This window comes from Pteronotus mesoamericanus, unplaced genomic scaffold (assembly GCF_021234165.1).
Source record: "Pteronotus mesoamericanus isolate MK-2021 breed Mesoamerican mustached bat unplaced genomic scaffold, CSHL_Meso_final contig_347, whole genome shotgun sequence".
NCBI classification, from domain to species: Eukaryota; Metazoa; Chordata; class Mammalia; order Chiroptera; family Mormoopidae; genus Pteronotus; species Pteronotus mesoamericanus.
Window position 1 is genome coordinate 15,471,841 of NW_026555137.1, and position 24,986 is coordinate 15,496,826.

Here is a 24,986-nt window from a genome sequence, read left to right on the forward strand (position 1 = left end):
AATGTAGTATTTAAAGGAAAAATATATATACTATCTCTTGTTTCTTTTGAATATGTTTTCTTAGGAAATTATGAAATAATCTGAAAAACATAATATTCTACTATAGAAATGAATTCTTTATTTAAAAAAAAGCTTAATTAGTTTTTTGAAAGAAGTGCATTTTAATCTTCATTCAAGGATATGTTTATTGATTTGAGAGAAAGAGAGACGTCGGCTGGTTGCCTCCTGTACACACCTCGACTGCGGATTGAACCTGCAACCTTTTAGTGTGCAGGACGATGCTGCAAACAACTGAGCCACCTGGCCAGGACTACATGTACACATTTCAAGTGGACTAAGAGCCAAGGCTTTTTAAAAAAGTACTTGATCATAAAGACAAATGGTTATCATTCCTTTTCAAAGAAAAGTGATAACATGAGCTTGCGCAGTTTCCCAAACATTTTCACGTGACTACGCTTTCCTAGTAAGGCCTCAACTAGCCTCACCTAAGAAGCTTTGTTGACTGCAAAGAACCAAGTGTGATATTCCCACAACGCTGGAAGACGGAAGGCGGGGTTATATTCCATCTCCCAATGAGGAGGCTGAGGCCCAGGCACATTGTGCGGTTTACCCCACTGAACTCCCGACTGGAGTTAGCAGGGCCCTGTCCCCTACACCCTGGCCTTCTTCAGAGCGACCTTGTGAGCACACAGGATCCTAAACTGCCTCACAACCTTTGGGAAACCTCTTTTGGTCTCAAAAAGGTTTTTCAGTCACTGCATGATCCTGAAGATACTTATAACCCAACACAACTCTTACAATTATTTGTAAATGACTTTCTACCAGGTCTAAGAATTAAAGTGCACACATTTGTCACTCATTCATCAACTGGGGCTTATAAAAAAGAAAATGTCTTGAGTTGTAATAGCATCACTGGAATAAAACTGTACCTCACAAGAATTTTTCTTTGATTAGGATGCTTCCAATATATTCAGACAACTAAAATGGTTTATCATGGCCAAGGTATCGCCATGGCTGGGTAGCTCAGTTGGTTAGGGCATCATCATGATATGCCAAGGTTGTGGGTTCAATCCCCGGCCAGGGAACATATAAGAATCAACCAATGAAAGCATAAATGTGTGGAACAACAAATCGCTCTCTCTCCCCCCCCCTTCATCTCTCTCTCAAATCAATCAATAAAAGTAGATAGATAAATGGTCAAGCCCTCATAGGTGGGAAGGAGACCTGACCTCTATAATCTGGGTCAATCCACCATGCCCTCTACTGCTTGACACTCAGAATGTCAAGAAGAAATTCTTGTCTGCTCAAGCACACAATCCCATTGTACCAGGAAACAGCCAGGCCCACCCCCCGAAGGGGTAAGGGGATTTGTAACGGGGTCCAGAAATTGAAGTATCCAAGAAAATAAAGGATATCCTCCCCTCCCCTGCAGACAGGCTGCCACGGGGGATGAGGGACAGGGAGCAAGGTGATTGAAAATCATTTTGCATGTCAATAGCAGGAAGATAGTTTCATACTTCATATGCAAAGATGAGTATTTTGCATATCAACTAGGCTAACCAGGAAGGTTTGCATAACTTTAACCCACGAGGGAACTGGGAAGCAGCTCCCCCAATTACAAAGGAGTGGGAGATGCGGTTGCTGGGGAGGATTTGTGCTGGGGTTTAAAACCCAGCCGTGCTAGAGGCTTTTTGACCACGTGCCTTAGGACGGGATGTAACTGGGAAGGCAAGACAGGGCCTGAATGGGAGAGAGGATGGAACACAGGCTCTGGGGAACAACGTGAAGACCACGCTGGAAGGAAAGGGGAGAAAGGACTCTTGCTCGTGGGTCGTGAGAAGGTGCCACGTGGTTTTAGAGTAAGACCTGAAGATCGCAGCGACACGGCTGATGGTGCTGGGAACCGCGAGAGGCCTGCCTAACCGAGCTCTGGACTTTGGTTTTTTTTCTTCTGAAGGATGGTACCCCTGACTGGGCAAAGAGGGGAAGGCAGGACTGTGTGTGTTGGTGGGTGTTATAAAGGGGTTTTAGCCATTATTCAAAACTTGTATAACTTTTGAATAAATAGCTCCTTTCTTTTTCACCAAACTTTGCCACTGAGAGCCATAATTTTTAAGGGCGGCAGGCAAAGAACCTAGAACCGAGGGACCCAAGAGAAGGGGGCGTGTTGTTCTAGTAGTAGCATCTGGGGTACCCACCCACAACGGGTCCATTGTTCGGCAACACCAGGAGAAGCGGTGGATTCAGCTGATGCCAGTGTGCCTGTTCTGTGGCTATCAGACTATGGGGAGGTACACAGCCTTCCCAACTGCCAGGAATGTATGTGGTTTTATTTTAAAGCCCAGCTTCCCCGGAGCTGCCCCGGCGTCAGAAGAGCTCGTTGTTCAGCCATTGGCTGGTGGGTTGTGCGGAAGCGCCCAGCGCCAGGGAGGCTGGCCCCTGTGTTGACGGAGGTGCACGAAGCTTGGGGAACGTTTCTGTGTCTGCTGCACACAGGTCTGATCGTTCAAGGCTGCAGCCTGGTTCACTTACGCGTGGCCTTCCAAACCCTCGGGGGACAGTCACCCCAGGGGGACGCTTCTTGGCTTTCTCCCTTCCTAGCCGTCTCTGTTAAACTTCTGTTTGACCACTTTGCTTTTGCTGCTTGTATCCTGGAGCTGACAATACTCTTTCAATTGCTCTCCCCTGAGACCCTCTCAAAATTGAAGGTGATAAACTATTCACAATAATTTGATACTTAACAGGATTAGACATCATTTAGACTCACAAATAAAATTCAGAAATCCAATGTGGAATTAAAGCACATTATTACACTAGTTTCTTTTTCTTCTATACTTGAAAATAAAAATTGAGTTAATGATTGGTTCCTTGAGAGAAAACATACTATTTTATGAGCCTATTCTGAAAAATGAATGTAAAAGAAAAGTACTATTTCTTACCATTTATGAGTCTCTGTTAGTGAGTTCTCTTCTGCCTCTTGGTCAATTTTAGCTGAAAATACAAGAAAAGGAAAATGAAAAATAGTTACACTCACTCAAGCAAATATGATTCAAATAATATAAAATATAATTCATTATTATTAATTCTAATGTACTCCAGCCAGAAGCTTATTTTAAATATGAATAGATGTAACTGAATAGATTATATTTAATTTTCATTAAGTTAATATTCCATTGACACAGACAATATATTGCTAATTCAAATTTTCAGATTCTAATTTCTTTTTCTAAGTAATTTCTTTAAGTCAGTCACATTAACCTGAGGAAAGAAAACATTAGCTAATTTCATAAGCACGTCTATTGTATTTGTTGAACATTAAATACCAATAATTATTTGAAAATAATTATTTCAAGCAAAGGTACAAAAACCAAGTCAAAACACTAAACAGAAATGGCACATAACCCTCATAAGTGCTCCTCACACCATAGTGGAACAGATGCAGAGGTTATTTCTACAAAGGTGCAAGGGAAGACACTAACAGTTTCCACTAAGTGAAAGTTAGACGGTGATCATGTACTCATTCATTTGCTATTATTTTGTCCAAAAATAATGATAACCAGACACAAACCCAAAGATCAAACTGGGAAAAGACATTACATTGCTGTTTTCAAATTGTTTAAAATAGCATAGGAACTCCATCACATAAAACAAGCACAGCAGTGACCTTCCTATTTTTGAGCAGTAGGCGTTCCAGAAACTTACATATTGCTTTTACACACACATACACCTAAAGGAGTTTGATACAAGAGTTTAAAACATACTCTTCATGCAATGCGCTCGAATATTTTTAGTCTGTTCTATTAGATTTTAAAATGCTTATTGTAACCCCTTAAATTGATTTCATGCTTCACTGGTAGTTTGTGGCACATTTTGAAATCACTTGAGCTCTGGACCAAAAGTTAAAAACAATAATAAAGAAAAAAACCTGGACTCGTGAAAGGAGTTGTCTTTTTGATAAGCACGTCCCTCTGGGTCACACTTGTGGCCATTGGGAGGGATGAGAAGACGGAATGGAACAGAGCAAGTTAATTATAAAAAATTGGACCTGTGCACACAATGAAACCCGTGGTCGCTTGGGAATTGTCAAAGTGTCTCTATCACTACTTTAAACACAATAGTGCAGCTTGGGCTGGTTAATGTTTTACAACCTCAAGACAGTGTTTGCTCGAAGGCCTGTGCAGTATCTGCAGAGCCATCGGCGAGTGTCATGCTGTCCCTCTTTGCCAGGATTCTAAGAATTTAAAAGGGATCATCTGAGCTGGCTGCAGAGGGGCTTTCTTGCCCCCGCCTTTCCCTTTTCGTACTTTACGTTGTTTACACACACTTACCAGGCAACCATTAGCCATACTAAAAAACAGAATAAATGTTGCACGATAACACTTCGAAAAGGCTCCAACAGGAACAGATTGTCTTATGTAATCTGCTCTGGGCTGACGCATAAAAGGGTTTTGCTTCCAGAAGCAATTATAGAGCCACATAAAGTTTGTTTAAGGGAAATCAACAAAGCACCGTGATGCATACCATTTTTAAGAAGGATACTCTTTTGATTGCCTTTGCGCGTCTAATTTTTTTTCTTTTGTAAAATACAAAGATTAAGACTAAGATGGGAAGAAAATTTCTGGGCGATTTTAAAAGAAATCAAGTAAATAATTTATGAAATTTAGGAGACACTGGAATGAAGTGGCAGAGACCTGTGTCCTATTCTTATTTGAGGCACTAAAATTAACTACGTAATAATAGATAGATAGATTAATCTGCTAACCCATACAAATATTTAGTATAGTGTCCCCAGTAATTAGCAGGAACTAAATAAATTTCCTTTGAAAACATTGCACTGTAAGCCCTTGAAATTCTCAAAGTGATATATAATACATAATTATGTTTAACTGAATACATCAGCTGCTATTTTATTATGGTCCAGTGTTACATGCAGATGAAGCATATGTGCACAGCTTTTCAAAAAGCCTAAGCCCCTAAAATGTGGTGAATGGAATGAAATGAGCTTTACATGCTCATAATGTTTCTTTCTGATGTGTGATAAAGAAACTCTTGTTTCACTGTATGAGCAAGTTTAGCGGAAACACACACACACACACACACACACACACACACACACTTTAATCCAAAGTGGCAGAAGACTGATTTTTTAAAATTGTTACCCTCATTACTCTCCCCTGTCCCATCCACCCCCACCTCCCACATTCAATCCCCCCCATCGTCTTTGTCCATGGACCATTTATACATATTCCTTGACAACCCTTCCCCGTCTTTCCTCCATTACCCCTCTCCCCCTTCCCTTCTGAAGACTGATTTTTTTTATCAGAGGAATAAAACATAAAAACAGAACCCTTTCCCAAACCTAATAGCCTTATTACAATCATAAAACCAAATTGGGATAGCAAAGAATACTTTAAATTGTTCTGTTATCCATGATTTTTACATGATTTTGAAGCTAAGGGGATATGTGTATTCAAGCTGTAATCAACTTTGATAAGTAGGGAAATGCAAGATCAAGGAAAGCGCATTAGGGAACGCATTTCAACTCTTGATGTAGAGTCAACAAATCAAGGAGTTGAACAGATACTTCTTTGGAGGGCACTCTTACAAATAAAAACTTTCTGAAAAGTTGGGGTGTAATTCAGTTTTCTGAGAACAACGAGGTGCCATTTTCCAATGTAAAGCTTGTACACAAAAGCTTTACGCAGCATCGACTTTTTGTCGTCCTAATTGTTATAAACACGCTTACGACGCGAACTGAGTGACAAATGGCAGGATCTGATTTTGTCAGTTAGTGAGGATGAATCTTACTAAACTAAAATGGAAATAAGTTAGTGAAAATTGGGATATTTTAAGGATACAATAAGCCTAATCTGCCACTTTTTTAGGAAGTACCCAAGTGAGTCACATGCAGTGACCGAAATCTCAGATCAACTATTTTTCAGTTTGAATAAAAACTTAGCCATCTGTGCTATAGTCACATCTTCTCAAGCTTTTACTGAAGATGACAGAGAAAATACAATTGTTTTCTATATGTAAATGTTTTTGTTAATTACTTTATTCCCTGACTCATATTTTCAGAAACATAAAAGGTGTTTTCAGCTAATTTCTCGAGGCACACACAGCTTTGTGACCAGTTTTGAAAGCTGGCGTCACATTCAGCAGCAGTTTCCTAGTAGTTATAACCTGCTATCAATAATCTTTGTTATAATAAAATATGCTAAATAAGCTATGTGAGAAGAGATATAGAAGATTCCAACTGTCTTACTTCAAGTAAGATCATTTTCCCATTCTCTCTAGCATACAGATGGTAGCTTTTTGTTGTTGCTGATATTGGTAACTATCAGAAAGCTAAACAGCATTTAAAATAGACAACTCAGCACAAGTCTTGGTTTATGGTAATTTTTCAAGTTGTCACCGCCATCACCAAAGGCTCTCTGTGCCACAGCCTCTCAGAAAGACTTGGCCACCTTTCACAGGGGACCCTAATGACAAGGAAGGGCCTGCCCGGCTTCAGATCTCTGGGGACAACTGTCTCACCCACCCCTTGTAAGCAAAAGCTACGCTTCCTTGGCAGGGTGTTCTCACCCCTCTGCCTCTCATATTCAGAGCCCACCAAGGCCAGTGTCTAGGGCTAGACTATGAGAAAGTCACATAGACCCCAGTGTGAATTCTAGATCAGCCACTAAGTTGTGTTAGATTTTAGTAACTTTGATAATCATTTTGATGTAATAACCTTTCTTGATCATTAAAACAATGTAGTTATTGCTTTTTCAGAAAGAGTAAATAATGTACAGGCATATCTCATCTTATTGTACTTGGCTTTATAACATTTCACAGACACTGCGTTTTTTTTACAAATTGAAGGTTCGTGGCAACCTTACATCAAGCAAGTCTATTGGCGCCATTTCTCCAACAGGCTCAGACGATAGTTAGCATTTTTCATTTATGAATAAAGTAGTTTTAATTAAGGCACGCACATTGTTTCTTAGACGTGATGCTATTACACACAATAGACCCCAGCATAGTGCAAGCACTAACTTTTATATGCACTGGGCAACCGAAAGGATTACGGCTTGCTTTATTGCGATGTTTACTTTATTGCGGCGGTCTGGAACTGAACCCACACTATATCTGAGTTACGCCTGTATACACCAATTGATGCCTAGTAATAATCTTCCTGTCTTTCCTCTCCTCTTCACATTACGATTCCCATAAAAAAGAAAGAACTGGCGTGTGTTGCTTTCAAATGCAAAAAGTTTTTCATTGTAGGAGCAACAAATATCTTAGTTCTGCTATAGATAGAATCCAGATACAGATGGGGTTTATACGTTGCTACAAGGCTGCCTCCTTATAACAGTATAAGGAAATTAAAGGCCAAGAAATATCACGGCGGACTCAACAGACCTTTACCGAATCAAGGACTAAGTTTAAGCTATAGTTAATGTCTTTTGTTTTTTTTTCAATCTCTACTTAATTTTTGTGCGGTTTTCATAGGCCTATAATGAACTCCTAACTGTTTCTTAGTCCTTTTCTGGCGGGGGAGGGGACAGACACAGCAGTATGTCAGATTACTGTAAGGAGGACAACAGTGCCATTTGTAAATTTAGGAAGAAACTATGGAAATCCAAAGGATAAAATGACTTTGGAAGAGCCTGCAACGTTCTTCTACAGCACACCATTTGCAGTCCATAGGTATTATGGACGACTGTGCATATCTTGATGTTTGAGATTTAACACCAAGAAAATGTTCTGAGGTTGGATATACTGAAAACAGTGTGAGCTGGAGACAAGTATAAAAAAAGATGGTGAAATAAAGCAATTTCCTACTGATTCTAAAGGGAAGGAAAGAGCAATGCAGCTTTCAGAAGATACAGGGATGTAAAGTAGAGCATAGGAAATGTAGTCAATAATATTGTAACAACTATGTGGGTGCCGGGTGGGTACTAGAAATATTGGGGGTCCGCTTTGTAAAGCATGTGACTGTCTAATCACTACACTGTACACCTAAAAGTGATACAAAGCAATACTGAATGTAAACTGTAACTAAAAAATAAAATTTAAGAGAAATTTAGAAAGAGGGTAAAGTAAAAAAGTGGTTTGTGCTGGCTGTTTCCACAGAATATCAGTAACTCGCTTGAACAGAAATTAAATATAAAATTGAAGAAGTAATGAACTTTGAAGAAGCCAGTCAGTCAATTGCTACACCCCAGGGGCAAAGTGAGTCTTAGATATTAATCAGAATATTGCAACTGTCGGAGTGATGGTCCTCCCAGGCCCCCCCAAATCTCAGGAGGTAGAGATCTGAAATTTGAGGTGGAAGAAGTCTGTGGTTGAAACCATATATTAAAAGAAACACTTAAGTTTTTCAGAGTTAGCCTTTACTTCTGTGGTTAATTTTTGTTTTCATCTACTTATTTTAGGGTTAGGGCATAAGATCACCTTTCGGGTCTAGTTCTACCAGAGATCGTTGGCGTGGACGGTCCCAGGCCCCTAAATATGCAACTGGTTAAAAATAGTGATTTCATGATTCTGTCCCAGCACTTTGGCATTCAGTCTGTCTTCTCCAACAGCCGGAATACTTCCTCCCCAAATCTCTGTCTTCACAAATATTTTCTGTTCGTTGCTGTCCTACTAAGTTACTATTTTGACCCAGTGATTAGTGTCTGCAGTTGGTTGTCTGGCTCCAGGCTCGTTTGTGATGTTAAATATTTCTGCTGAACTTGTTCCAACTGGCTGTGAGGAAGCGGAGGCACGGAACGGACGCCCGTTCTGATCTGGAGGCTTTCATGAGGGAATACCACATATTCCCAGGTAATTGGAGACAGAGTTGCTTTTGAGTAATATCAGATGGAAGGCAACTTTGAGCCCTTTCATCTGCCTGTCTAGGCCCTAAATCTTTGTGCTATTTATCTTTTTATTTAAAGTGCTAACTAGTTTTTGTTTATAATTATCTATGAATGTGCATCTCGGCTGCTTTCAAGTGCAGCCAGTATGGGTTATTTTTTAGACTTACGCAGTGCCTTTCTTCTGAGTCATTTGAAATTGTCATTTAATTGCAGATATATTGCTTTGGTTTTGAGATTTTTGACACATTGCTTCTTTGACAATGAGCTTAAAGTCAAGCAAATTTCAGTACTTCATACATGCCCAAGGAATGACTATATAGGGAATGACTATCAGAATTTCTTTAGATAGCAAAAAATAAAATAAAAACACCAACAAACAAAAAATTCCCCGAGTCTCATTGCGGTCTTTCCTGATGCTGCAAATGTTCTCAGGACATTTGTGGAGGAAGAAAGCCAATATCTACAAGTACAAAATTACAACTTGATCTTTGCAATAATTCACGACCAAGGGTTAGTTACTTCAACCTTGTGTGTACAATCATATACCATTTGTATCCCTAGGAATAAACGTATATATAAACATAAGATAGAGGTGCTTTATAAAAAACTCAAGAAACACGCACACAACAGTAAACAATGTTTCCCTCAAATGTTTGCTGTATGTGGCTTCTGGCTAAATGTCAAATGCGAGAAAGTCGTGTGCTATTATCAGCTAGTCCTGTGTACCTATTGAAGTGGCCCACAGTAAAATTCCTTCTTAAATCTTCACTTTCAACTCAAAGTGGAAAAGACATGGGAAAACATGAGGTGCATGCATGAGTTTTACATTCTGTAGACAATAGCATGTAAAAGAGCTGCTGATTTTCAAATGGAAAATTGTTTACTCCACCTAATTTTTTTTATCAATCAACTCTCACAGACTTTCACTAATGCAGCATAAAAATAAAGAAACATTCAGGGCAATTGCTTTCTTTTTTCTTTACCAAGTAAACTACACTACTGAAGAAGATAAATCAAGCACACCTTCTTACTAATTCCATGCTGAACTTCAAGTAAGATAAAACAAAAATCTCTATGCGCCTTTAATTACAAATATGCAAGTGCATGTTTTAAGACCAAGCTTTCAACATTAAATGTGATACCAATTAATACTATATCGTAGATTCTAATTATCCAAACACAAAACTGCTTGAAATAAAAATCTGAAAACCAGAAAATTTTTTCTGATGTGCTTTCTTTTCCTAACTTTACTTGCCAAAACAGTGCTTGAATTATAGGAGGAAAGCTAGAGCATTCCAATTCTAGAAACAAAAACTACATAATTTAATGTGACAATATTTCAACCAAATGTTGAGTGTCCATATGTTTTGGAACTTTGTTAGGGGCTTACGTATAGATAAATATTATATAGTCTTCCCTTCAAGACAACGTCACGACCAGGAGAGAGATGTGGGAATAACCATTAGAGAGATACTGTAAGTCTTCACTCCATGTCATCAACTTTAAGTCAAACAGTTTATAATGAAACCAATGTTACCACTGGGCAATGGATATAAACAAGTGTTCAGATCATAAGGCCTGCCATCAACATTCTAACAAAATGACATTGAATGAAATGACGTTATTCGAGGACCTGCTGTATTTTAATGGGAATGTTAACATAAATATTTATATTACTATTCTAATTATTCACATTTAATAACCCACAATCATAAAACTCTATAAAAAGGCACTACAATTATTCCCATTTTACAAGGAGAAAATGAGCAATTAAATCACTTGCCCAAGGTTCCAAAAATATTAAGAGAAAGAGATAGGTTTCAAACTCATACAGTCCGACTCCCAAGACCTACTCTCAAATGTGTCATAAGCACACTTGACTGAAACATTTACCTATTGAAAGAGAAGTCAGTTAGAAAAATACAGAGGAACAGACTGAGATGGGACTAAAATAACGAACAAGTCTTAATCAACTGAAAAAAGAACCAGAGGCTTGAGAGGGCGTTTAAATAACAAATAGCAGGAAAGAAACAGTGCAGAGGCATTAGCGCGCCATAGTGTTGTCAGGAAGGAAGAACACAAAGAAGACCAGACCAGACGGGGAATATAATGGAAAATAGTTGGTCAAAAAGCTGTGCACAGCCTCTTACTGTGTGACCTTATAATAAGCAAAGCAGAGGAGACTGAACTGCATTCACTTTAAACCAGCGGAAAGAGATTTCCACTTTAAACTTTATTAACAAAAACCAAACTTGCCTCCTGCTGTAGTCAACCAGGAACTGGATAAAATATATGAAACAATAGTTTTCACATACTGGACAATAGACAGCACGGGTCTCTGGTCGCTGAAAGAAGGTAAACAAACTGGTTGAGTCCTACAGACCTCCTGAATCTCTGTCTGAAGGCAATTTCCTGACCATGTGCCCTACCGAAGAGGGAAACCCAAATAAGCCAACTAGTCTGGCTGAGGTGAAGAAGAAAGAGAGGAGTTCAAGGACTCTGAGGAGGTTGAGCGTGAGAGGCAGAGTTCCAGAGAGAAAACAGCCTTCGAGGCCGCTGACCTTCTGCTGAATGTTAGCCAGCACATGTACAGCATGGAACTCTGAAAGTCAAAGCCAAGAACAACCGTGCAACTATAAATTGAACAACTCCAGGAGTCCATCCAGGGCCAAGAGCAATTTGAAGTCTGAAGAGCCAGCGTGGAGAGCTGTTGCTGACCACCTAGAAAAGGATAATCACTGGACGCCCCAATGGGGGGAGGGTAAGAGCCTTTTTAGTAGGACCTGTATTAGTACAAAGGGAAATTTAGACTAGTCCCAGAAAAGTTTAAAACGCATCTTAAAGTATCAGACTGAATCAAAAATAACTTATAGTGTGTGCCCAAACAAAGCCAAATATTCTTTATCAATAGACATAAAATCCACAATCTACCAATATAACAATCAGAGTGCCTAGCATTTGATAGAAAATAGACCAATCAAGTATCAGCAACACGTAATCAATTACTAGAAGACAATGAATAAGTCAATAAAAACAGACCCAGGAATGACAAGAGATGAACTGGTAAATAAGAACATTAAAACTAAAGCAGCTCTTATAACTATGCTCAAATATTTTTTAAAAAGAACATAATGGAGAGAAAAATATGTGTCTTCGTCCACTCAGGATGCTGTAACGAAATACCATAGATGGTTTGACTTACATAACAAAGATTCATTTCTCACGGTTCTGGAGGCCGGAAGTCTGAGATCAGGGCAGCCACGTGGTCAGGAATCTGGCGAGAGCCTTCTTCCTCGTTGGCGGATGGCCAGCTTCTCACTGTCTTTTCACACAGTGTAGAGCAGAGAGAGAGGCAAGCCCTCTTGTGTCTCTTTCTAGAAGGACATCACTCCCATCATGAGGGATCCACCCAATGACCTAATTACCTCCCAAAGGCCTCACCCCACCTACCATCACATTGAGGGTTCGGGTTTCAACACAGAAATTTGCGGGGGGCACAAATATGCAGTTTATGACAACAGAAGATATAAAAACTAAGAACCAAGTGGAACTAGCAGAGATGAAAAATACAGTACCTGACACAAAAATTCACTTGAATTGTAAATAAAAATGGACATAATTATAAAAATAATATAAGAAAAGACACAATGAATGAACTTGAAGATAACAATAGGATCTATTCTGACTGAAGAATACAGAGGAAACGACCACAACAATTAATCAAGGCTTGATGACCTTGAACAATAATAAGTGGTCCAGCATAGGTATAATTGGAATATTAGAAAAAAATGAGAAAAGGCAGAAAAACAAATGAAGGAATAATGGCCAAAAGTTCTCGAAATCTGATAAAAACTATAAACTCCTAGATCTAAGAGGTCAGGTAATTTCAAACCAGGTAAATACACATATATACACATATATCAATACACACTGTAACCAAAATGTTAAAAACCAGCAATAAATAGGAAATTTTAAAAACAGCCAAACTGGTATAAGGGAACACATTTTATGAGAAGGGACACAAAAATTAACAAATATTTTGTGCTAGGCAGAACAATGGCCTTCCAAAGCCATTTACATCCTAATTCTCAGAATCTGTGACTATGTCACATGGTAAAAAATTAAAGTTGTATATGGAATTAATGTTGCTAATCAGCTGACCTTGAAATGAGCTTATATAGTCTCTATATTGGCCCAAAATAATCACAGGGTTCTTGTAAGTGAAAGAGGCAAGAAAGTATCAAAATGATACAATATGAGACTTGATCAGTCCCTGCTGACTTTGAAGCAGTGGGGAGGACCCAAGTCTAGGATTTTGGAAAACCCCTAGACCCTGAGAAAGGCAAGGAAACAGATTTGCCCTAGAATCTCCAGAAGAAGCAAAACCTGCTGACACCATCATTTTAGCCTTCTGAGATTCATTTTGGGTTTCTGACCTCCTGAACTGTAACATAAAAAGAAAATCTGTGCTGTTTCAAACCAAAAAGGTTGTGATAACTTGTTATAGAAACAACAGTAAACAAATAGATATTTCTCATTAGAAACTGTACAAGCAAAATAATATCTTAAAGTATGGCAAGAAAAAATGTCAACTGTAAACTCTATATCCAGTGAACGTATCTTTCAAAAATGAAGCTAAAATAAAGGAGTTCGAGCAATCAGATGCTGAAAGATTTGGCACTTGCAAATTTAAGTGATAAAAAAATGTTAGAGAAAGTGATTCAGGAAGAAGGAAAATGATACCAGATATAAACTTAGATCTATACAAATGAATGAAAACCACTAGAAATGCCAATAGGTGGATACATATGTTTCCTTATTGTTAAATTTCCTTCAGAGATCATTGTTAAAAACAAATGTATGAACAATATATTGTTTTGATTATAACATATGCAGAAGTAAATATATGACAATAATAACACAAAACAGGAGGGAAAATGGGAATTTACTGTTGCAAATTCTTGCATTATCTTTGAAGTTGGAGACTATTATTTGAAGACAGACTGTGATAAATTGAAGAGCCACAATGTAAACCCTAGAGAAACCACTAAAAATAAACCAAAAAGGTTTAGATTACAAGACAGTGGTAGAAATAAAATGGATTACTCAAAAAAAAGCTCAACTAATCCATAAGGCAGAGAATAAAAAAAGGAAAAACAGGACAAATAGAAAGCAAATATAAGAATGATGAATTAAGTCCAGCCATACTGATAGTTATGTTAAGTATAAATGATCGAAACACTTTAATTAAAGGGCAGAGCTTGTCAGATTTGATTTTTGAAAAAGTAAGATTTAACTACATACTCTTAAAAGAAACCCACTTAAAATACAGATACACACTTAAGTTAAAAGTAAAGTAATAGATAAAGGTCTACTGTACACATTCGTATCACAATAAAGGTAATTAGAGTTTCAAAGAAGCAGCATTATCTGGGAAAAGGGGAACTTTACATAATATAAAAAAATAAGTTCAATGGGAATATGTGAGAATTCTAAATATGTGTGCTCCCCAAAACAGAGATTTAAAACACATGGAGCAAAAACTAATAAAACTGAAAGGAAAAAGAGACAAAACCCCCAATAGGCAAAACTGCCAGAAAAACAAATAATAAGCAATTGAAATTGGTAGACTTCAACACTCTTTGCTCAGTAACTGATACACCAACCACTAGGGACGTGGAAGACTTGGCAACACTAGGAAAGCCCTAGAGACTCTTACAGGAAGGCGTAAGCATCGAAGCACCCCCTTGCAGCTGTGAGGTGAATTGCAGGGAACAGAGACGTCAATTCAGATGCTGTTATAATGGGGGGCGGAGGGGACACTGAGGAAAAGTGGGAAGACATGTGAGAGACAATGTAGAGAGAAAAGAACTGGAGAGCGACGAGGGCCTCTACAGCTTCCTATCGAGAAATGGATAGAAATTGGAAAATCACAGAAAGTGAGCATCTGCTTGGTGGTTGGTGGTTATAGCAAAAACAAAACCAACAAACAAAAAAACCTACATCCTTTAATTAAACAAGAACATGTACATAAATTTGCTAAGAATTATTTGGTATGTATTGTAATTTTCCTCTTTGACCCAGCTGAAATACCTTATCACTAAAGCTTTCAAAACCACATCAAATGAAGTGAAATTTTTCCCATAAAAGTTATTTTGTTGATTTTTCTTTAATATATAATAATAAAATTCTTCAAATTTTATACCTATTTCATACTTACATATAATATATCTTATATAAAATATAATAATTATTTCTCATGGAGGGGAAAAATATTGGAGAAAAAATACTTGCTACTATTCAACCTTCCCTAGTGCATGGCAGACATCAGCAATTACTCTTTAAAATTCAAGAATCCAGTCGAGTCCTAATAATCATGCTCAAAACAAGGCTCTGGGAAGCCACTCTCCATCTATCAGATTTGGCACAAAATAGGACCATTTGCCACTGGGCTAGGTGACCTCTCTTCATAGGTCAACATGCTTTCTGAATATCTGACTAAGATATTATTCATCTACAATGGAGGGCGGGGTAGGTATACTTATGTACCCCTATTTGCCACAGATCTGTGCCTCACAAGTACTGCTTATCCTCAGAGTGGAATCAGGAAATCAGAGAGAGATCCTACACAGACATATTCTGTCAATTCTAGTGACTTCAGTGGTTCTAAGGCCCAAGTAATACCCAGTAAGAATCTCTGCCAGGCAGAACATAGTAGAGCGACACATTTTAAACATTAATCAGGAAACTCTGTAATTCTAAATGGTTAAATTTCTTAGCTTTTAAATATTTCCTTCTAAATCAACACGACGTTAGCTGCTAAATAACTACAGAAAGAACCCTTTCGTTCCATTATACCAGACTTGCTTAAATAACAAAAGCAACAGCAAAAAAAGCTTCAAAGAATTTTAAGTGGCACTCATAAATTCAGCTTCTGGATGACTTCCTCAGAAAACCAGAAAGTGTTACATCAGCCATTAGGAAAAGTACTTGGGCTTCTGCTACAAGAACAGAACAATTTGGTCAGTAGTCACTTTTGCGAGGGACCCTATCCAAGTGTCCAGGACTTAAGGAAGGAAAGAGGAGGCTCAGTCATGAAAAATATGCAGGTAATAGTTCATTATCTAACATGGAGGGCAAATAGGAAGTACTTATAAGAAGCATAAATGGTAGGTACCAAATAGACAGGGGGAGATGAGGAATAATATAGGAAATGGAGAAGGCAGGGAATTTATATGTACGACCCACGGACATGAACTAAGGGGGGGTGGATTTTGAGAGGAGAGGGATACCAGGGAGCAGAGGATAAAGGGGAGAAAGAAATGGGGCAACTGTAATAGCAAAATCAATAAAATATACTTTGAAAGTATATTTCAGTTACTGGAAATATTTTAAAATATATTAGATGTAATTTAAATATATCCAAATTTTAATGAGCATCCATATACTTTAGCAATCATGATACTGAACATAGTACAGTCTTTTCCAGAAGACTGCAGGTTACTGTGAGGGTTGCTGGTGATAGTACTATAACAGAAGGGCTTTAATAAGGAAAAATGAGACCTTTAAAGAAAGGATTAGCATAATAAAAGCAAGAGACTATTTTGGGCTAGGATAGGGTGAACGAAATGAGGGAAGCTGACATGTTTGAGGAAATCCACAGTAGTGAGTAATGATTAGGTAGATGAGAGGTGAATTTGGGAGGAGTATATGGGATAAAGAGATATCAAGAATAAGGCCAATGTTGTTTTTGACCCTACAATTCAACATTTAGAAATGTATGTACTATGCAAGTATGCACTATGAGAAATGTACACATTTATCTTGCTAATCTTTTCTTTTAAAAGCAACGTTGTAGGACAGAAGGTTTATAAGTAAATAAGCAAATAAGTTTGGGTGCGCTTTTACAATGGAATACTACAAAGTCATTAAGAAGAACGTACTAATACAAAAATTACTTCGTAGCTACTGTAATTGAGAAAAATCCAACAGAGGCTTCTATTTTCAACCACACTAAGAAGTAGACACCAAAAAGTTTCACAACAAAGTGCATAAAGGTACTGGATAAAATAAAACATAATGCACAACCGAGTTGGCTAGAAAATAAAGAAAATCCTCTGAAGCAGTAAAAACAGGAACAAGACTCCAAAAGGAGGCATCCCAAAACTCCTCTTTGAAAAGCCATATAGGACAATTTGAGCAGACATAGAATACTCCCAGGTGCCCAAAGAGACACTCCCCTAATGAAGAGAAAACTGGAAAGTGCCACCCCACTAGAAGAGACACTGAAGAAATGTGTCCTTCTCCTCTGTGGCCCTGGGTAAAAGGGGAAACCCTCTCACATAGGAACCCACCACCCCGGGCGGACGACGGCACCTCACTGAGCCTCAGTCCACAACAAGTGAGCCTAAAACCCAAGGCAAGAATTAATTTTAAAATAGTTCCTGGTTGGCAGTGCCCTCTGATGTTGAGCCAAAACAAATAATAGAAATAGAAATAGAAAAACATAAAATAGTCTGCGAGAAATTTAGTTTAGAAATGAAACAAAAATGGGAGCAAAGCAGAGTTGCCAAAGGCAGTAAAGGAAGGTAAGGGCCCAAGGCTTCCAGGCTGCTGAAAGGAATTTACTTAAAACCCAAGATTTATAATAAGCAAACCTATCTCCCCAAAACAAGTGTGATGTATATTTCCACACAAACATAAAAAGGGCATTTTTAATCTGGAGTCTCACACCAAGGAACTTTTAAGGAGTGTGCTGCAGAAAGAAAAAAAAAATACCTCAGAAGGAAGGTGTAAGATAAAGGTATAGTGAGCAAAGAAACTGGCAATGGTTATTAAAAATGTACAATAATTTTAAAACACTGGAAAAGGATGGCATATGCTGTAAGTAGGTGAGGTCAGAGTTAAAGGCTTCTAAAGGCTTCTAGTGTTTTCAACCTTTTACTATTAAAGAATTGTGGTAAGATACCAAAGGCATGTATTAAAAGAAAAAAGATACAGAATATAATTTTAAAAATAATAGAGAGGGGAAATTGAGTAAGAAGGAAATCTAAAAATCGGTTTGTGGTAATTCGTCTACAAACATGGCTAAAATAATTCTTTCTATTCTTCCTATCATGCTCATTTGCAATAAAACATTCCTGTGCTTCCTGTTTACATTATACTGAAGGTACCAGCCACGCGATACAGCCAGATAAAGAAATGGAAGGAGAAAGAAACTATGAAGTAAAACACTCATTATTTGCAGTGATGCCTAAAGAGAAAACTTCTTAAAAATCCACCAATTACTACTATTATTAATAAGAGAGTTCAGCAAGTTTCTAGGATATAAAAGATTTATACAGTGGTTACTTGAATTTTTTACATCTTCAAAGAGTAATAGTAAATATAATTCACAAAATGTATTAGAGCAAGAAGTAACGTCTTCAGGAGTGTAAGTATAAAACTTATCTGAAGACCTTAATAAAAACTTGTAAGATTTTTTAGACAGACATTAAAGGAGCCATGAGTAAATGTCAGTCTTTATCACATTTATAGATAAAAAGCTGCAGTATCATAAAAGTGCCAGTTATCCCCAGCTGACCCACAGACTCTACGTAATTGTGTCCAAATTCTAGTAGTTATTATTTTTGGAATAATTTGATAACTTGATTCTAAAATGAGAACATAGAAGAATTAATCAGACATGGAAAAATAAATTACCAAGAAGAGGCATAACTCCACTAAAAGGGCGAGAATTTAATCGTACCACATTTTAGAACTTTATTAGGAGGCTATGTTAAATAATACAGTGACAGGTTTTGTTCTGAGAATAGATAAGGGAAATAGGCCAAAGCAAAAAGTAAAGCAAAAACCCTACAAAAACCACATGCACATATATTAAAAAATTATAAATGATAAAGATGGCACTGCATTTCAGAATACAAAGGATGGCATATTCATTACATGGTACCTAAAAACTAAAACAACATCATCTATGTAAAAAATAAATTTTATTTTTGCACACTATACATAAAAATCAAATATTTACATACATAAAAATCTAATAGATTGAAGAATTAGATGTAAAAGCAAAACCAAGATAGTTTTACAGGAAAATACAGGGCAGCAACTTTATAAACTTAGAGTAGGAAAAGATTTCTTAAGTAAGGCAAAACTTATTACCATCAAGAAAAAAGTTGATACAGTTGGTAATCATTTGCTACACAGAAGTATAGAACTTCTATTTATCAGTTATCAATATAAGAAAAATGAAAAGACAATGTCCAAAGTGGGAGAAGTGTTTGTAATAATTTAACTATGTTTTAATATCTTGAACATATAAAAATTCTTAATTTTTCAATAAGTAAAAGACAAATCAACAGAAAACAATCCAAAGACTCAAAAGATAGTTCATAGAAAAGGAAACGACTACAAACATAGGAAAATATACCAGTTTCCATAAATAATCAGAAAAATGCCTATTAAAACCATAATGGAGTACCATTTTATTTTTTTCTTTATGCTCACAGTTTATTGGGTTTTGTTTTTGTTTTTTTGGAATACATTTTAAATAATAGATATAGCCAATCTAAGAAGCAATTGTTGTCAAGAATTTGACACATTGAAATTCTATTGGTGTAAGTGTAGCTTGGAAATAGTCACTATTAAACAATTTGGCTTTACCTTGAGGCAAAAGATTCATAAACCCGATGATCCAGCAAATCTTTGTTCTCTTAGGTTTGTATCATAAAAAGAGAATATGTATGTATACAAGGAGTAAAGCATTTTTCCTTTTAGCTAAAAAAGGGAAAAATAGGAGAAATAAATTGTGGTGTGGTATATACCTACAATGAAGTCAATATTAACAAAATACAGACATGCACAAACATGAAAGAATCTCAAGAACAATGTTCAATGGAGATAAAAGCAAGTCACAGAAGAGTTCAGTTACAATTCCACTTATATGAAGTTCATAAACTTGCAAAACTAATAAAATGTTTACAATTTATATTTTTGGCAAAACTATAAAGAAAGTATAAAGATCAGAGAGGAAATAGATAAAATAGAAATTTAAAAAACAAAAAATGTTCAATGAAAATAAGAGCTGGTTTTTTGAAAAGATAACAAAATTGACAAACCTTTAGCCAAACTCATCAAGAAGAAAAGAGAGCCCAGATAAATAAAGTCATAAATGAAAGAAGAGAGGTTACAACCAACACTATGGAAATACAAAGAATCATTAAAGAATACTATGAACAATTATGTAACAACAAATTTGAGAATCTAGAAGAAATGGATAAATTTCGAGAAGCATATAACCTTCCAAGACTGAACCAGGAGGAAAGAAAAATTACTAGCAAGGAGATTAAAGCAGCAACCAAAAAACTCCGAACAAACAAAACTCCAGGACCAGAGAGCTTAACAAGTGAATTCTACCAAACATTTAAAGAATTAATGCGTATGGTTCTTAAACTATTTCAAAAAATCAAAGAGAAAGAAATGCTTTTGAACTTACTCTATAAAGACACTATTTACACTAATACCAAAATCAGACAAAAATAGTACAAGAAAAGACAGTACAAGTTCATATTTTTAATGAACATTGATGTAAACTTTCTCAGCAAAATATTAGCAAACCAGAACAATATATTAAGTGATCAAATGAGATTTATCCCAGGGATGCAAGGACAGTTCAATACCCATAAATCAATTACATTAACAAAAAAAGTACAAAAGTCATATCACCATCTTAACAGATGCAGAAAATGCATTTGACAAAATTCAACATCTTTTTACAAAGTGGGTATAGAAGAAACATACCTCAAACAAATAAAGTCTATTTATAACGAACCCACAGCTAATATCATGCTTAATAGTGAAAAGCTGAAAGCTTTTCCTCTAAGATAAGAAGCAAGACAAGGATGCCTACTTCCACTACTTTTATTCCAGATAGTGTTAGAAGTCTTACCAATCATACAAGAAAAAGAAATAAAAAGCATCAAACTGGAAAAAAAGAAATAAAACTTTATTTGCAAATGGCAGATACTATGTATAGAAAACCCTAAAGACTCCATCAAACATCTATTAGAACTAATAAATGAATTCAGTAAAGTTGAAGGATACAAAATCAATATTCAGAAATATGTTGTATTTCTATACACCAATAACGAATGATCAGAAGGAGAAATTAAGAAATCAATTTAAAATTGCAGCAAAAGTATAAAATATCTAGGAATGAATTTAGCCAAGGAAGTAAAAGATCTGTACTCTGCAAACTATAAGGCAATAAGAAAGAAACTGAAAAAAATACAAATAAGTGGAAGGTTATATAATGTTTATGGTTTGAAAAGATGAATATTGTTAAAATGTTCATACTACCTAAGACATTATACAGGTCAAAACAATCCCTATTAAAGTACTCATGGCATTCTTCTCAGAACTAAAACAACAAATCCTGAAATCTGAATGGAACCACAACAGATCCTGCAATGGCAAAGAAATCTTGAGAAAGAACTAATTAGGAGTTATCACATGTCCAAATTTCAAACCATACAACAAAGCTACAATAATTAAAACAGTGTGTGGCTGGCATAAAAACAGATATCTCGATCAATGGAATAGAACAGAGAGGCAAGAAATAATTCCATGCTTAGATGGTCAATCCATTTATAACAAAGGAGACTAGAGTATACAATGGGGTAAAAATTGTTTCTTCAATAAATGGTGTTGGGAAAACTGGACAGATACATGCAAAAAATGAAACTAGACCATTTTCTTACACTACATACAAGAATAAATTCAAAATTAATTAAAAATTTAAATGTAAGGCCCAAAACTATGAAACTTCTAGAAGTAAACATAAGCAGTAAACACTTTGAAATCACTCTTAGTAATATTTTTTGGATGCCTCCTTGGGCAAAGGAAACAAAAGAAAAATAAACAAATGGGACTACATAAAACTTAAAATATTTTTCACAGTAAAGTAAAGCATGAGCAAAACAAAAAGACAACCTACTGAATGGAAAAAGATACTCACAAATAATATACTTGATAAAGGGTTAATATCCAAAATATTTAAGGCACTCATACAACTTAACATGAAAAACCAATGCTCCAATTAAAAAATGTGCAAAGGACCTGAAAGAACATTTCTGCAGAGGATATACAGATGTTCAACAAGCATATGAAAAGATGCTCAACATCACTAATCATCAGAGAAACACAAATCAAAACCACAATGAGAAGTCACTTCATACCTGTCGGAACAACCGTCATCCGTACATCAGCAAATAGCACGTGCTGGTGAGGATGCAAAGGTGAGGGTGCCCCCCTATACCCCTAGAGGGACTGTAAATTAGTGCAGCCACTGTGGAAAACAGTGAGGACGTTCCTCAAAAAATTCAAAATCGAGTGGCCATGTAACCCAGAAATTTCAGTTTGGGTATTTATTGGAAGAAAGCAAAAACACTAATTAGAAAAGATATACTCATCTATGTATTAATTGCATTATTAACAATAGCCAAGATATGGAAACAACCTAGGTGTCCACTGATAATAAATGGATAAAAAGAATGTGAATATATATATAGATATTGGAATGTTACATACATATATACATACTTACATACATATATACATATATGTACATATATATTACTCAGCAGTAAAAGAAAGACATCTTGCATTCTGTGACTATGTGTGTTATGCTAAGTAAAATAAGTCAGACAAAAATACCATATGATTGTACTTATATGTAGAAATCATAAAACACAACAAGACAAATAAGAAAAACAGAAGCAGAACCACAGATACAGAGAACAAGTGATGGTTGCAAAGAGGGGGTGAAGCAATGGATAAAATAAATTGTTTTTAAAGGAAAGAAAGTGTGAGAATGATAAATTTGAAATTCAGAGTAGTGGTCATGTCTGAGGAGAACGAAGGGACACAATTTAGGAAGGATGAACAGAAGAGGTGGACATACTGATCAAGTTCTATTCCTGGAGCGGCGTGTATGGGGCTATTCATTATATTCTTTAGATCTCATTTAGGTTATAGTATCTACACACATATATAACCGTATTGATTTTGTATACAACATACATATGTCTTTCAAGTACACATTTGATCCTCATTATTCATGAGTTCTGCACTTCTGAATTTGCCCACTTACGAGAATTTACTTTAACTCCAAAATCAGTACTTAACAGTGCTTTTGCCGTTGTCACGCACACGTGCGGCCAGGGGAGAACCCCAGTCGCCTGACAAACGCTCTGCCAGCGGGAGCCAGCGAGGCTCGGCTCTACGTCTTACTGCAGCTCCATAGCGTAACTAAGCGTCCCTTTCACAGCCTATTGTGACCCACTCTTTACCATCTTTGGGCTGTTTTGGGTAATTTCCATTTCCAAAATGGCTGGACGCAGCACTGTCCAGCGTCCGGAAGAACAAGAGTGTGAGCGCTTCACGGGGAAGATGCGCGCGGGGGGACCTCCGTGCACGCGCGAGTTACAGGGCTGCCGGCTGTGTTACAGCCCGTTACGCGGAACGAGTCAACAATAGAGACCAAGTGAGGCATCTTCAAACATGAACACGCATAAAACAAGGTAGCATATTGACCAAAGGATGAAACCAAAACCTGACCAGAGATCTGAAGAAACCTGACCCTGTATTCGCTCCGAGGGGCAATGCTTCAATATTCACTAACTCAATGTTTGCGGCACCTTGCAGAACACAGTTACAGCGAACAAGGAGAATATCAAGGATAATAAAATATATTTATTTTTGTGTTATACATAAAATGATTATAAAACGTACAAACTTATATGTTGTGTACATATAAATTTATGTTACACACATAAAAATAATTTTATATATTATTTTACATTTTATCAAATATTTGGTATGTTATATATAAAATACATAAATGTAAAATATTTCATAATAGAAACAAAATGAGCAAAGGCAACACTTAGAGGCTCTATTCTCTAGCAATATATATATAAAAATACAAATTTATATATGCATATTAATATGCTCATATGCACAAATTATCTCTGGAAGGATAGAAATGAAATATAAATGGAGTTAAAATAGAGAAAAATAATACTAGGCAGACTTCCATCCCATTATATACCTGAATTTTACAACAGATGTATTATTTAAATATTATTTTTTCACTCATTCATTAAAAAATAAACAAAGAGGCCAAAGTCTCTTTCTTAGGCAGCCATGTGTGTGAACACCCATTCATGCACCTATGATCCAGCATGGAGCACACACAGAATGTACAGGAGGAGGTGTCAGTGGGGACATCCAAGTAGAAATATGCAGGAGGTTGGCGATGCTCATGGGTAATCCATCCCGGTCACTCCTCAGAGGTCTGAGATCATTTCTCATCAGCCCTTACAGAATGAATGGCTGCAGCTGTTGGAAACGTAACTCTCCAACAGAATCGGTGCTATAGAAGTGGTGATACAAAAGAATCGCTTCAAATACACACTTCTGGAATGTTACGAGTGACAGGAATCCAAAGTGGAATCATCATGTATCAGTATGTCTGTCTGGCAGCAGGTGTATTGCAAGAATACAAAAGTATTCCCATTTTACTGTTCTGTTATCGGTGACTTGAGTTTAATTGAATATCTACATGGGTTTCACATCTGCATTATGGCTTTGACCACCTGACATTACACATTGCCTTATTCACCACCTCTTGGCGTCCCTAACTATATTTGAATAATTTTTAAATTAAAATAAAATATAGCTCCAACCTCTTATGGAAAGTCTCAGTTCCAACATGATTTTGCCATCTACCATGTAATTGTAGTCAAATACTGAACACTCTGAGCCTCTGTTTCCTTATTGTAAAATAGGACAACAGTGGCTGCTCAGATTGTCCTAAAGATTCGTGAAACTAAAATCATGCAGAGTATAAAAGAGCTTTGGCTAACTCTTTATTACCGCTTAATATGGTCATTATTGCTATCATGCTGATAACAAGTAAACCATTATTTGCTTAACAGACAACTATGGGTTTTTTTTTTTCAATTTTAAATGGTCAATGAAAGATTACTTTGAAAAATCAAATTTACCTTATTTTTCATCACCACTAAAAGAACTTGTCATGATATTTTCAGAAAGGAAAAAGTAAAGCACCAAACA

At 36.6% G+C, this 24,986-nt stretch overlaps 1 protein-coding gene across 2 annotated transcripts in view; it reads right to left on the bottom strand.

The window, feature by feature from the left end:
• FMN2 (formin 2) overlaps nt 1-24,986 on the bottom strand; it is a 269,775-nt gene that overhangs the window by 61,522 nt on the left and 183,267 nt on the right. For both annotated transcript variants that reach the window (XM_054576717.1, XM_054576716.1), the window contains one exon: nt 2,940-2,991. In XM_054576717.1, coding sequence (XP_054432692.1) covers nt 2,940-2,991 — 52 coding nt within the window. The remainder of the gene's footprint in view (nt 1-2,939; nt 2,992-24,986) is intronic.